Consider the following 11,451-nt stretch of genomic DNA (forward strand, 5'->3'; position numbering starts at 1 on the left):
ATGTTTTCTCCACAGCTTGAGTGTATCTCTGTCCATGTGGGTCAGGTGGGAGTCCAGATTGGCAATGCCTGCTAGGAGCTCTACTGCCTGGAGCATGGGATCCAGCCAGACGGACAGATGCCCAGTGACAAAACCATTGGCGGAGGAGACGACTCCTTCAACACCTTCTTCAGTGAGACTGGGGCTGAGTCAAAGCGGTGTGGTAGAAAGTATTTCTTGCTTTTTTGCCATTTATCCCCTTATTATCTGCTGCTCTCCTCAGATGAAAAAGGTTCCATGTAGAACCCTCGTCCCCGTAGAATAACTCTTTCAGAACACCCCTTTCTCTGAGTGTTCTGCTTCTCACGAGCTGCTGTTTTTCTCTCCTCAGATGAAAAAGGTTCCATGTAGAACCCTTGTCCCCGTAGAATAACTCTTTTAGAACACCCCTTTCTCTGAGTGTTCTGCTTCTCACGAGCTGCTGTTTTCCTCTCCAGATGAGGTGCGCACTGGGACCTACTGCTAGTTATTCCATCCTGAACAGCTCATCACTGGCAAAGAGGATGCTGCCAACAACTACGCTCGTGGACACTACACTATTGGCAAAGAGATCATCGACCTGGTGCTGGACAGGATCCGCAAACTGGTGAGTTTAATGAACAAGTGAATTACAGCATTTTTTAAATTAACAAAATGAATATATTATGTATTGTGTTATCCTTTTTTTAAATGGGTTTCTCTTTCTACTCAGGCTGACCAGTGCACAAGCCTTCAGGGCTTCCTGGTTTTCCACAGCTTTGGAGGTGGCTCCGGCTCTGGTTTCACTTCCCTGCTGATGGAGCGCCTGTCTTTGACTACGGCAATGAAAAAGCTTGAGTTATCCATCTACCCAGCTCCCCAGGTGTCCACAGCTGTGGTGGAGCCCTAACTCCATCCTGACCACCCATACCACCCTAGAGCACTTGACTGTGCCTTCATGGTGGATAATGAGGCTTCTATGACATCTGCCACTAGGAACCTCGACTGAGCTATTATTCCATCCTCAACAGGCTCATTACTGCCAAAGAGGATGCTCCATCAACTTCCCTTCGATTTGATGGTGCACTAACTATTGGCAAAGAGTTCCAGACGAACTGGTGCTGCCAGGATCCATTTCCCTCTGGCCACCTGAGTTATTTCTGCAGAGAAGGCTTACCATGAGCAGCATCTGTTAAAATCACCAAAATGCTTATAATCAGATGGTATTGTGATCCTTTTTTTAAATGGGTTTTGCCTTCTGTACCAGGCTGACGTGGTGCCCAAAGATGTCAGGGCTATTGCAACAATCAAAACCAAACTTTCCATTCAGTTTGTGACTGGTGACCAACTGGTTTCAAGGTTTCAACTACCAGCCTCCCACTGTAGTCCCTGGTGGAGACCTGGCCAAAGTCCAGAGGGCTGTGTGCATGCTGAGCAACACCACTCTGTGGCAGAGGCCTGGGCTGAGTTGACCCATTTGACCTGATGCTCCCAAACGGTGTGCACTGGTATGTGGGTGAGGGTATGGAGGAGGGAGAGTTCTCTGAGGCCAGAGAGGACATGGCAGCCCTGGAGAAGGATTATGAAGAGGTGGGGGTTGACTCCATTGAGGGTGATGGAGAGGAGGATGGAGAGGAATACTGAGTGTTCATGCAAGGATACCATGACTCCCATATCTTATAAAAGCACAATAAAAAAAGCAATGCATTTATTTTTACGGTTTCATATTTTATTGTTGCTTGTTAAGGTTTAAAACACATAGTGACAGTCACAGGGGAAAAAACAAGTGTCTCATTGAAGATTCACCAATAAAATGTGTTGAAATTGTTTCCCATGTATATGTTTTGTTGCATACTATTTCATGAATTACTTATCTATGTTTTCAAAACCAACATATTTACCGGAAGTAGAGGAATCTGCATTCAATAGACCTTGGAGGCAGATCGCCTAGCGGTTAAATGAGTGTTGGGTCACTAAGTGAAAGATTGCTGGTTTGAATCCGAGAGCTGACGAGGTGAAAAATGTATCATTGTGCCCTTGAGCAAGGCACTTAACCCTAGTTGTTCCTTTAATTAAGCTGCTCTGGATAAGAGCAACTAAAAAATATACTGCAGTTACAATTTAGTAAAATCTTAATAATTTGGTGACATATGAATTCTGAAATTGTAGTACTGCAGTTGAACTGCAAAATCACTGGATACAGCATACTACAGTGAATGGGAATATTTTGGACATATAACTGCAGTTATACAGTGTTACTTCAACTTGCACAAGTAGGCTCTGAAGATGCTTACACTTATATCAGAGAAAAACCCTCATGCAGAGTTTCAACATGCCTATGAGATACTGTGTAGTATTCTACTCTGATAGCCAATTGGGACCAGGCATATCATAAGATCTTCCAATCAGTTTCGACAAAGCCTGTCTGTCCATTGTATCGTGGAACTATAAATGGCCCCACCCACCGAATTTGGTATCACACTGACTTCTTACAACAGACTCCTAAAGGTCTGCCTGTAAGTGTTGAACTAAAAGAAGATTTATTTTCTCCGCACCAAATCTTGAATCTTCTCAGCTTAAACATGGTGAGTATAAAACAAATACTATTATTGTTGCTTTCATTCATTTTGTCTCAGTGTTCGGATGAAGGCTGTTTCTATTTTATTTCTTCAACACACTTCGTCAATTTGACTAAAACTATTTTTAAAGTCATACTCTTACACAGATTTAGTTTTGTAGCCTAACCCAAACCAACATGATAAACAGTCCCAATTATTTTGATAATTCCAGTCAACTACTCTAACAAAACTTGATGTCAAAATGGATGTCTCTGCTTAGAGGCATATTTGTCAGTGACATCTCTCTCTGCTTTGATGTCTGGATTGTCTGCATTAGAAGTGACCCAGGGAAGAGGACTTATTGTAGAGGTAAATGTAAACTCGGTCATTGACATTCATAATATATTCAAACAATTGCCTCATTTATGAACTAGGCTATAAGTAATGAGTAGGCAAGTCTATCTTGTAAAATGTATTTAGAACTCAAATATTTCATGAGATATTTCAGAATTTCTGATGATATCAAAGTTCAAACTGCTTTGCTGATATGCTATTACATTTTTTAATGCAATATTAAATACCTTGATTTAACATTGCATATTAAAATAGATTTAGTTAGCATTAAAGATCTACTAAATACATTTGAAGTAAAATGCATTGTGTTGGTCAGATGGGAATGATTTGTCAAATGAACCACCCACAGTAAACTATGTCGGACATTTGGCTTCAAAAACAGTGTCTGTTTGTCTGTTCAACAGCTGATCACTTGTTTCTTCAGTCAGGTGATGCGTCCCCATGTGTTCTGGTTTAAGCCAGTAGCCTATCTTCTTCTACAATGAAAGCATTTTCTGTCATGCCCCCGTGCCCACACCTCTCCTCCCTCTCCTCCCCTACAGAGTTGCTAAGAATAATGTAGAACAAACAATCCTATTGGCATTTTTGAACAAATTAAATATTGTCGTTGCTATTCCAGTTTTAGATGAATGTTTTGGTACAATTGTCTATTGTGCCCAAAGATGTACTCAGATATAAGTTTGCCCACTGGGCACACACTGGTTGAATCAACGTTGTTTCCACATCATTTCAATGTAATTACGTTGAACCAACTTGGGATAGGTGTTGAATTGACATCTGTGCCCAGTAGTTCTTTCAGAAGATTGTACAGTAGAACTTTTGACTATAACTGAACTTATGTGTATAGTTCATATTTGATCGATTTTCAAATGAAAAGTAGTTATTGGTTTGAGAAAGTCGTAAACAACTCTCTTTCCACAGCGTGAGTGCATCTCCGTCCACGTGGGTCAGGCTGGAGTCCAGATTGGCAATGCCTGCTGGGAGCTCTACTGCCTGGAGCATGGGATCCAGCCAGACGGACAGATGCCCAGTGACAAAACCATTGGAGGAGGAGACGACTCCTTCAACACCTTCTTCAGTGAGACTGGGGCTGGAAAGCATGTCCCCAGGGCTGTGTTTGTGGACCTGGAGCCCACAGTTATTGGTAAGTTTTATGTTTCCTACATTGAGTCAAAGGTGTTTGTTAGATATGATTTTTTGCTTTTGTGGTATTGAGCTCCTCCATGAGCTACTCATTTTCTCTCAGATGAGGTGCGAACTGGGACCTATCGCCAGTTATTCCATCCTGAACAGCTCATCACTGGCAAAGAGGATGCTGCCAACAACTACGCTCGTGGACACTACACTATTGGCAAAGAGATCATCGACCTGGTGCTGGACAGGATCCGCAAACTGGTTGGTTTGATGAATGAAAACATCAGTAAAATATGTTATCAAATACATGTCCTTCCATTGATGTGTTTCTCTTTCTACTCAGGCTGACCAGTGCACAGGCCTTCAAGGCTTCCTGGTTTTCCACAGCTTTGGAGGTGGGACCGGCTCTGGTTTCACTTCCCTGCTTATGGAGCGCCTGTCTGTTGACTACGGGAAGAAGTCCAAGCTTGAGTTCTCCATCTACCCAGCTCCCCAGGTGTCCACAGCTGTGGTGGAGCCCTACAACTCCATCCTGACCACCCATACCACCCTAGAGCACTCTGACTGTGCCTTCATGGTGGATAATGAGGCTATCTATGACATCTGCCGTAGGAACCTCGATATTGAGCGTCCTACTTACACCAACCTCAACAGGCTCATTAGCCAGATCGTTTCCTCCATCACTGCTTCCCTTCGATTTGATGGTGCCCTCAATGTTGATCTGACAGAGTTCCAGACCAACTTGGTGCCCTACCCCCGTATCCATTTCCCTCTGGCCACCTATGCCCCAGTTATTTCTGCAGAGAAGGCTTACCATGAGCAGTTAACTGTCTCTGAGATCACCAATGCCTGCTTTGAGCCGGCCAATCAGATGGTGAAATGTGACCCTCGTCACGGCAAGTACATGTCATGCTGCCTTCTGTACCGTGGTGACGTGGTACCCAAAGATGTCAATGCTGCCATTGCCTCCATCAAGACTAAACGTTCCATTCAGTTTGTTGACTGGTGCCCAACTGGTTTCAAGATTGGCATCAACTATCAACCTCCCACTGTGGTCCCTGGTGGAGACCTGGCCAAAGTCCAGAGGGCTGTGTGCATGCTGAGCAACACCACTGCTGTGGCAGAGGCCTGGGCTCGGCTTGACCACAAGTTTGACCTGATGTACGCCAAACGTGCCTTTGTTCACTGGTATGTGGGTGAGGGTATGGAGGAGGGAGAGTTTGCTGAGGCCAGAGAGGACATGGCAGCCCTGGAGAAGGATTATGAAGAGGTGGGACGTGACAGCGGGGAAGGAGATGAGGACGGGGAAGAGTATTAGAAATGGCTGTCTTTCTTCCTCTGTCTTTCAAACTTTTTATCACCCTCCTCTTTCACTTCTCTTTTCCACCTTTATCTTTTCATTCTCCCTTTTCATAGATCCACATTTTCTATTATTTCCATCCACTACACTCCTAACCTCAGTCAAAAAGCACTTTAATTTTGACAAGAAATGTACATTGTATGGAAAACTACATGTTTACTTGTCGTAATATTCAGGTTCCCCTTTAGAGGTGTTCATACCATTAGTTTATAATCCTCTCCCTTATGTGTATTCTTATATAGGTGGCTTAGACAAATTCATTGGTTTCTAGGAACACTGTTAACAGTCACAGAATTTCAAATAATGTTTATCAGTGGAGGCTGCTGAGGGGAGGACAGCTCATAATAATGGATGGAAGGGAGTCAATGGAATGGTGTCAACCACATGGAAACCACGTGCTTGATACCATTCCTTTGACTCCATTCCAGACATTATTATGAGCTGTCCTCCCTCAGCGCTGCTGTCTATTATGGATTCATAATCATCTAGAAATTATTTGTTTGAACTACTAACTTAAATAATTTAAAGTTTAAATAATTTCAGTATTGAACTTTGTCATGAGACCTTTTCTTTAAAAGAGTGGTGTTTGTGTTTGTTAGTTTGCTTTGCTACCTAACCACTTTCATGTCTAGAGGGCAGTGTTGTGCAATAAATACATGTCCATTTCCTTCTGTGAACATGAATGGGCAACAATTCCCAATACATACCCCAACAGATCAATACTTTCCTGAACGCTACAAAATATCATGAAGGTACTATTAAAACAACACACTCAGAAAATCACAGCCATAACTGCATAGAGGGTAGACCTAGACTGCATTTTCTCACCCTCAGGATGCAAACAAATAATACATGCAGAATATTACATTCTATGTTATCTATATTCATTGTGAACTGTGAAATGTACTCTCCAATTTACCAATGTGAAAGCCAGCTAGGCCTGAGAAGAGCCCAGTCCCAGTTCACAGCCCTGATCTAAAATAGGTCCTGGTATTCATACCCTGCCCTGTCATGGGGGAGATCTGTCAAGCTGTGGGACAGGACAGGTGGGGTTTAAAAATACTGTTCCCAATGTGTCTAGATTGGACCTAAACAGGATGACTGCAGATGCAAAACATGCTATAGGCTCGTTTACAATTATATTGTTGTTACCTGCCTGGCAACCTCTTCAAGAGGTTTGAACCTTGTGGCATAACAGTTAAGGTATTGGCTTGACAGTTGCTTGGACCTGTGTCCAGGTCCCGGTCATGCTATCCCCCGATTTTCACATAGACATATATGAGCAAGGGGCTTCACGTGGGTCTGATGTCATGAGACCAGAAGGATGAAAACAACAATATATACTGTAGATCATTAGTCATGTGCAAGTATGTGCTCCGTGAAGAAAATAACATATAGAGTGCAAACGGAAAATATTCAGATCCCTTGTCTTTTTCCACATTTTGTAATGTTACAGCCTTATTCTAAAATGGATTAAGTCCCCCCCCCCCCCCTCATCAATCTACATGCAAAACCCCATAATGACAATGCAGAAACAGGTCTTTTAGATTATTTTTTTTTACAAATGTATTGCAAATGAATGTTTTCATAAAGGATCTCTCTGTACTTTGCTGTTTTCATCTTTCCCTCGATCCTGGCTAGTCTCCCAGTCCCTGCAGCTGAAAACATCCCCACAGCATGACGCTGCAACCACCATGATTCACAATAGGAATGGTCCCAGATTTCCTCCAGACGTGATGCTTGGCATTCAGGCCAAATAGTTCAATCTTGGTTTCATCTGACCAGAGAATTTGTTTCTCATGGACTGAGAGTCCTTTAGGTGTCTTTTGGCAAACTCCAAGCGGGCTGTCATATGCCTTTTACTGAGGAGTGGCTTCCGTCTGGCCTCTCTACCATAAAGACATGATTGGTGGAATGCTACAGAGATGGTTGTCCTTCTGGAAGGTTCTTCCATCTCTACAGAGTAACTCTGAAGCTCTGTCAGAGTGACCATCAGGTTCTTGGTCACCTTCCTGACCAAGGCCCTTCTCCCCCGATTGCTCAGTTTGGAAGAGGATGAGTCTTGGGGGTTCCACATTTCTTCCATTTAAGAATGATGGATGCCACCGTGTTCTTGGGGACCTTCAATGCTGCAGAAATGTGTTGGTACCCTTCCCCAGATCTGTGCCTCAACACAATCCTGTGTCGGAGCTCCACAGACAATTCCGTCGACCTCATAGCTTGGTTTTTGCTCTGACATGCACAATCAACTGTAGGACCTCATATAGACAGGCGTGTACCTTTCCAAATCATGTCCAATCAATTGAATTTACCAAAGGTAGACTCCAATCAAGTTGTAGAAACATCTCAAGGATGATCAATGGAAACAGGATGCACCTGAGCTCAATTTCGAGTCTCATAGCAAAGGGTCTGAATCCTTATGTAGATAAGGTATTTCTGCTTTAATTTGCAAACATTTCTGAAAACCTGTTTTCACTTTGTCATTATGGGATATTGTGTGTAGATTGATAAGGAAAACATTTATTTAATCAATTTTTAGAATAAGGCTGTAACATAACAAAATGTGGAAAAAGTCATGGAATGCCTACAGAAAATATTCAAGACTTTTTCCACATTTTGTTACAAACTGGGATTAAAATTGACTTGTCTTTTTTTATCTACACAAAATAATCTAATATTTGTATTTTATTTCAATTAACAAAATATAAAACATTAGTATACACTATATATACGAAGACATCCCTTCAAATGTGTTATGAACTTGAGTGAAGACCCAAACGCGGTTTTAACAGAAAACAGAGTTCTTTAATAAAAAACAGGAATGGCATAAATCCTCTTCCAACGTAGTCAATGGAACAAAAGAACGTAGTATAATGCAGGTTGCACCTGCCATGCAGACTCCGACAGGACAGGACAAGGTGGAAGCAAACGAGACGACAGCTTGCTTCTGGCATCAAAAAACACAAACAAGAATCAGACACTGAAAGTAGCAGGAACAGAGAAAGAAATAGAGACCTAATCAGAGGGGGAAGAGAGAACAGGTGGGGAAAGAGAGAATGAGCTAGTTAGGGGAAATGTAGAACAGCTGAGGGATGAGAGACAGAGAAGGTAACCTAAAAAGACCAGCAGAGAGAGAGAATGAAGAGAAAGGACAGGAACAGACATAACAAGACATGACAAAATGAGTGGATTTGGCTATTTCAGCCACACCCGTTGCTGACAGGTGTATAAAATCGTGCACACAGCCATGCAATCTCCATAGACAAACATTGACAGTAGAATGGCCCATACTGAAACGCTCAGTGACTTTCATTGTGGCACTGTCATATGATGTCACCTTTCCAAAAAGTCAGTTGGTCAAATTTCTGCCCTGCTAGAGCTACACTAGTCAACTGTAAGTACTTGGAGCAACAATGGCTGGCGAAGTGGTAGGCCACACAAGCTCACCGAACGGGACCATGAAGAGCTGAAGAGTGTAAAAATGGTCTGTCCTCGGTTGCAACACTCGGTAACGAATGCCTCTTCCAAACTGCCTCTGGAAGCAACATCAGCACAAGAACTGTGCGTCAGGAGCTTCATGAAATGGGTTTCCATGGCCAAGCAGCCGCACACAAGCCTAAATCACCATGTGCAATGCCAAGCATTGACTGGTGTGGTGTAAAGCTCACCTCCATTGGACTCTGGAGTGATGAATTACGCTTCACCATCTGGCAGTCCAGCGAGCGAATCTGGGTTTGGTGGAAGCCAGGAGAACGTTACCTTCCTCAATGCATAGTGCCAACTGTAAAGTTTGGTGGAGGAGGAATAATGGTATGGGGCTGTTTTTCATGGTTCGGTCTAGGACCCTTAGTTCCAGTGAAGGAAAATCTTAACTCTACAGCATACAATGACACTCTAGATGATTCTGTGCTTCCAACGTTGGGGAAGGCCTTTTCCTGTCTCAGCATGTCAATGCCCCAGTGCACAAAGTGAGTTCCATACAGAAATGTTTTGTCAAGATCGGTGTGGAAGAACTTGACTGGCCTGCACAGAGGCCTGACCTCAAACCCATTGAACACCTTCGGGATGAATTGCAACGCCAACTCTGAGCCAGGCCTAATCACCCAACATCAGTGCCTGACCTCACTAATGCTTTTGTGGCTGAATGGAAGCAAGTCCCAGTAGAAATGTTCCAACATCTAGTGGAATGCCTTCCCAGAAGAGTGGAGGCTGTCATAGCAGCAAAGGGGGGACCAACTCCATACAAATGACCAGGATTTTGAAAATAGATGTTCGACGAGCAGGTCTCCACATGTTTTTGGTAATCTAGTGTACTGCATTTGTATGTTTAGTGTTAGAGAAAATGTGCAACTTTCTATAGGTCTCTCTTGATCAAAACATCTGCCCTCATCACAATGATCGTCTCACAGAGCTCTAGCTTTGCTTCCTGAACTTGTTAATATTTCTTCTCATATTAGTATTTGTCTATGACAAAGAGAAAGTGTTTTTTTCTTTAAAATACATGAATGATTTTAGATGAATGGCTTTAAATCGATCTCTGAATATGCTACAGTGATGAACCCACTCTCCTGGTACGCTATGATGTCAGGATTGCAGGCATGTGCTTTGTCAGTTGTTTTGACATAATGTTCAGCCAGGATTTGATGGACAGTTCGGGAGAGCGCATTAAATGGAAGGAGGGGCATCCCAGATTCAAGTGTTTTCAGATTTCACATCCTTCGTCACACACACTCAGAAACTATAATATGATGTCCGTGGGAACCAGGGCTATCACTCAATGCAAGCCATTTCAATCTATGGTGTCCACAGATTGATTTATAAGTGAAAATGGCGGTCGAAACCGGTACCAGAACCACGCAGGTCCCCTAAACAGGGGACATTACATCTAAGAGCTTTTTAAATAAATACATGTTGGCTGCTGGGTCAAACTAAAGTCACTTCTGATTGTGGGCCTCTTTAGTGTATTATTGCAATGAAAATATGTTACAGAAACATTTGATGTTTTACAAAATAATGTCATGGAGAGTAAGGAAACTGGTAGGGAGTCTTGTGTTGTTATGACCATGATATAAGTTCATTGTCCATAGCGGGGAGTTGAAACAGTAAGGAAATAGATTCCTCTTTTACATTACCAGGAAACTGGCAAGAGTACCTTATCTCAAATATCTTTTTCAATTTATTTATCAATCATCTTTTGAGGCGAAGACAACCTTCTGGGACAATAGGGAAACTAAAGCTAGGAATAATGATTTAGACACTATCTCTAATGATTTAGACACAATCTCAGAGTGCTCTCAATTAAAATACACTACATTTTCCACTCTCCCCCAAACATGAGGTATAATCACATTGACTCTACAACAACAACAAAAATATATATGTGGGATTGAATATTACTCAAAAATGCAACAACACAATACTTTCGTAGATTAAAATATGTGTACTTCAAAAAGGTACAAAAACACACACACAAACAGTGCCCAGATGCTTACAAAAGTTGGGAGGAAAATCTGCTTAATTGATTTTGAAGCGCAAGCTGTTTGTTCTGAATGAAATGCATTTTAAATAGTGTGACCTACTCAAACATACAGACCAACAAAATCCCTAAACAACTGCTCACAATTACATTCTAACAAAGCAAACCCATTTGTTCAAATAATTACCCTCAAAATCTTTACAAAGTGTTCCCCAATTGTTTTGACAGAATTGACCCCCCACCCACCCACATTTGTCACTGTGGCTCCATTGAGTCATGCTTTTATTGAAGTCAAAGCATAAAATAGGGTGCTTTACCTTACTTTTGATCAGACAAACAGAATACAGTTTACATACAGTAGGCATTACACCAGAAATTCAATACCACACACACTGGTTAAAGTCCTAAAATGTATCCTCTATTCTGTGTCATTTGAAAACCTCTTACTGAATTATACAACGCCTTTTATTAGTGCAGTGCCACTCCCGTTACAGATATTGTTTTAAACACAAGTCCAGTGTGACTCACTCAAACATTTGCCTTGGAAAGTGAATATTTGATGTGAAAACATA

General features: G+C 42.2%; 1 protein-coding gene and 1 pseudogene across 1 annotated transcript; both read left to right on the forward strand.

Moving 5' to 3' along the window:
- Window positions 1-1,826, forward strand: LOC135559298 (tubulin alpha-1B chain-like; annotated as a pseudogene).
- Window positions 1,827-2,491: 665 nt separating this feature from the next.
- Window positions 2,492-6,070, forward strand: LOC135504060 (tubulin alpha-1C chain-like). The gene is made up of 4 exons (XM_064922327.1): window positions 2,492-2,582; window positions 3,831-4,053; window positions 4,156-4,304; window positions 4,387-6,070. The coding sequence occupies exons 1-4, from the start codon at window positions 2,580-2,582 to the stop codon at window positions 5,359-5,361; spliced, it is 1,350 nt and encodes a 449-aa protein (XP_064778399.1). The 5' UTR covers window positions 2,492-2,579; the 3' UTR covers window positions 5,362-6,070.
- The last annotated feature ends 5,381 nt before the right edge of the window (window positions 6,071-11,451 follow it).

The sequence above is a fragment of the Oncorhynchus masou genome, chromosome 18, assembly GCF_036934945.1.
Source record: "Oncorhynchus masou masou isolate Uvic2021 chromosome 18, UVic_Omas_1.1, whole genome shotgun sequence".
Lineage (NCBI taxonomy): Eukaryota > Metazoa > Chordata > Actinopteri > Salmoniformes > Salmonidae > Oncorhynchus > Oncorhynchus masou.

Coding starts and splice junctions, on each gene's coding strand:
- LOC135504060 (XM_064922327.1), top strand. Junction 4,054..4,155: donor CCTGGAGCCCACAGTTATTG/GTAAGTTTTATG, acceptor ATTTTCTCTCAG/ATGAGGTGCGAACTGGGACC. Junction 4,305..4,386: donor TGGACAGGATCCGCAAACTG/GTTGGTTTGATG, acceptor CTTTCTACTCAG/GCTGACCAGTGCACAGGCCT.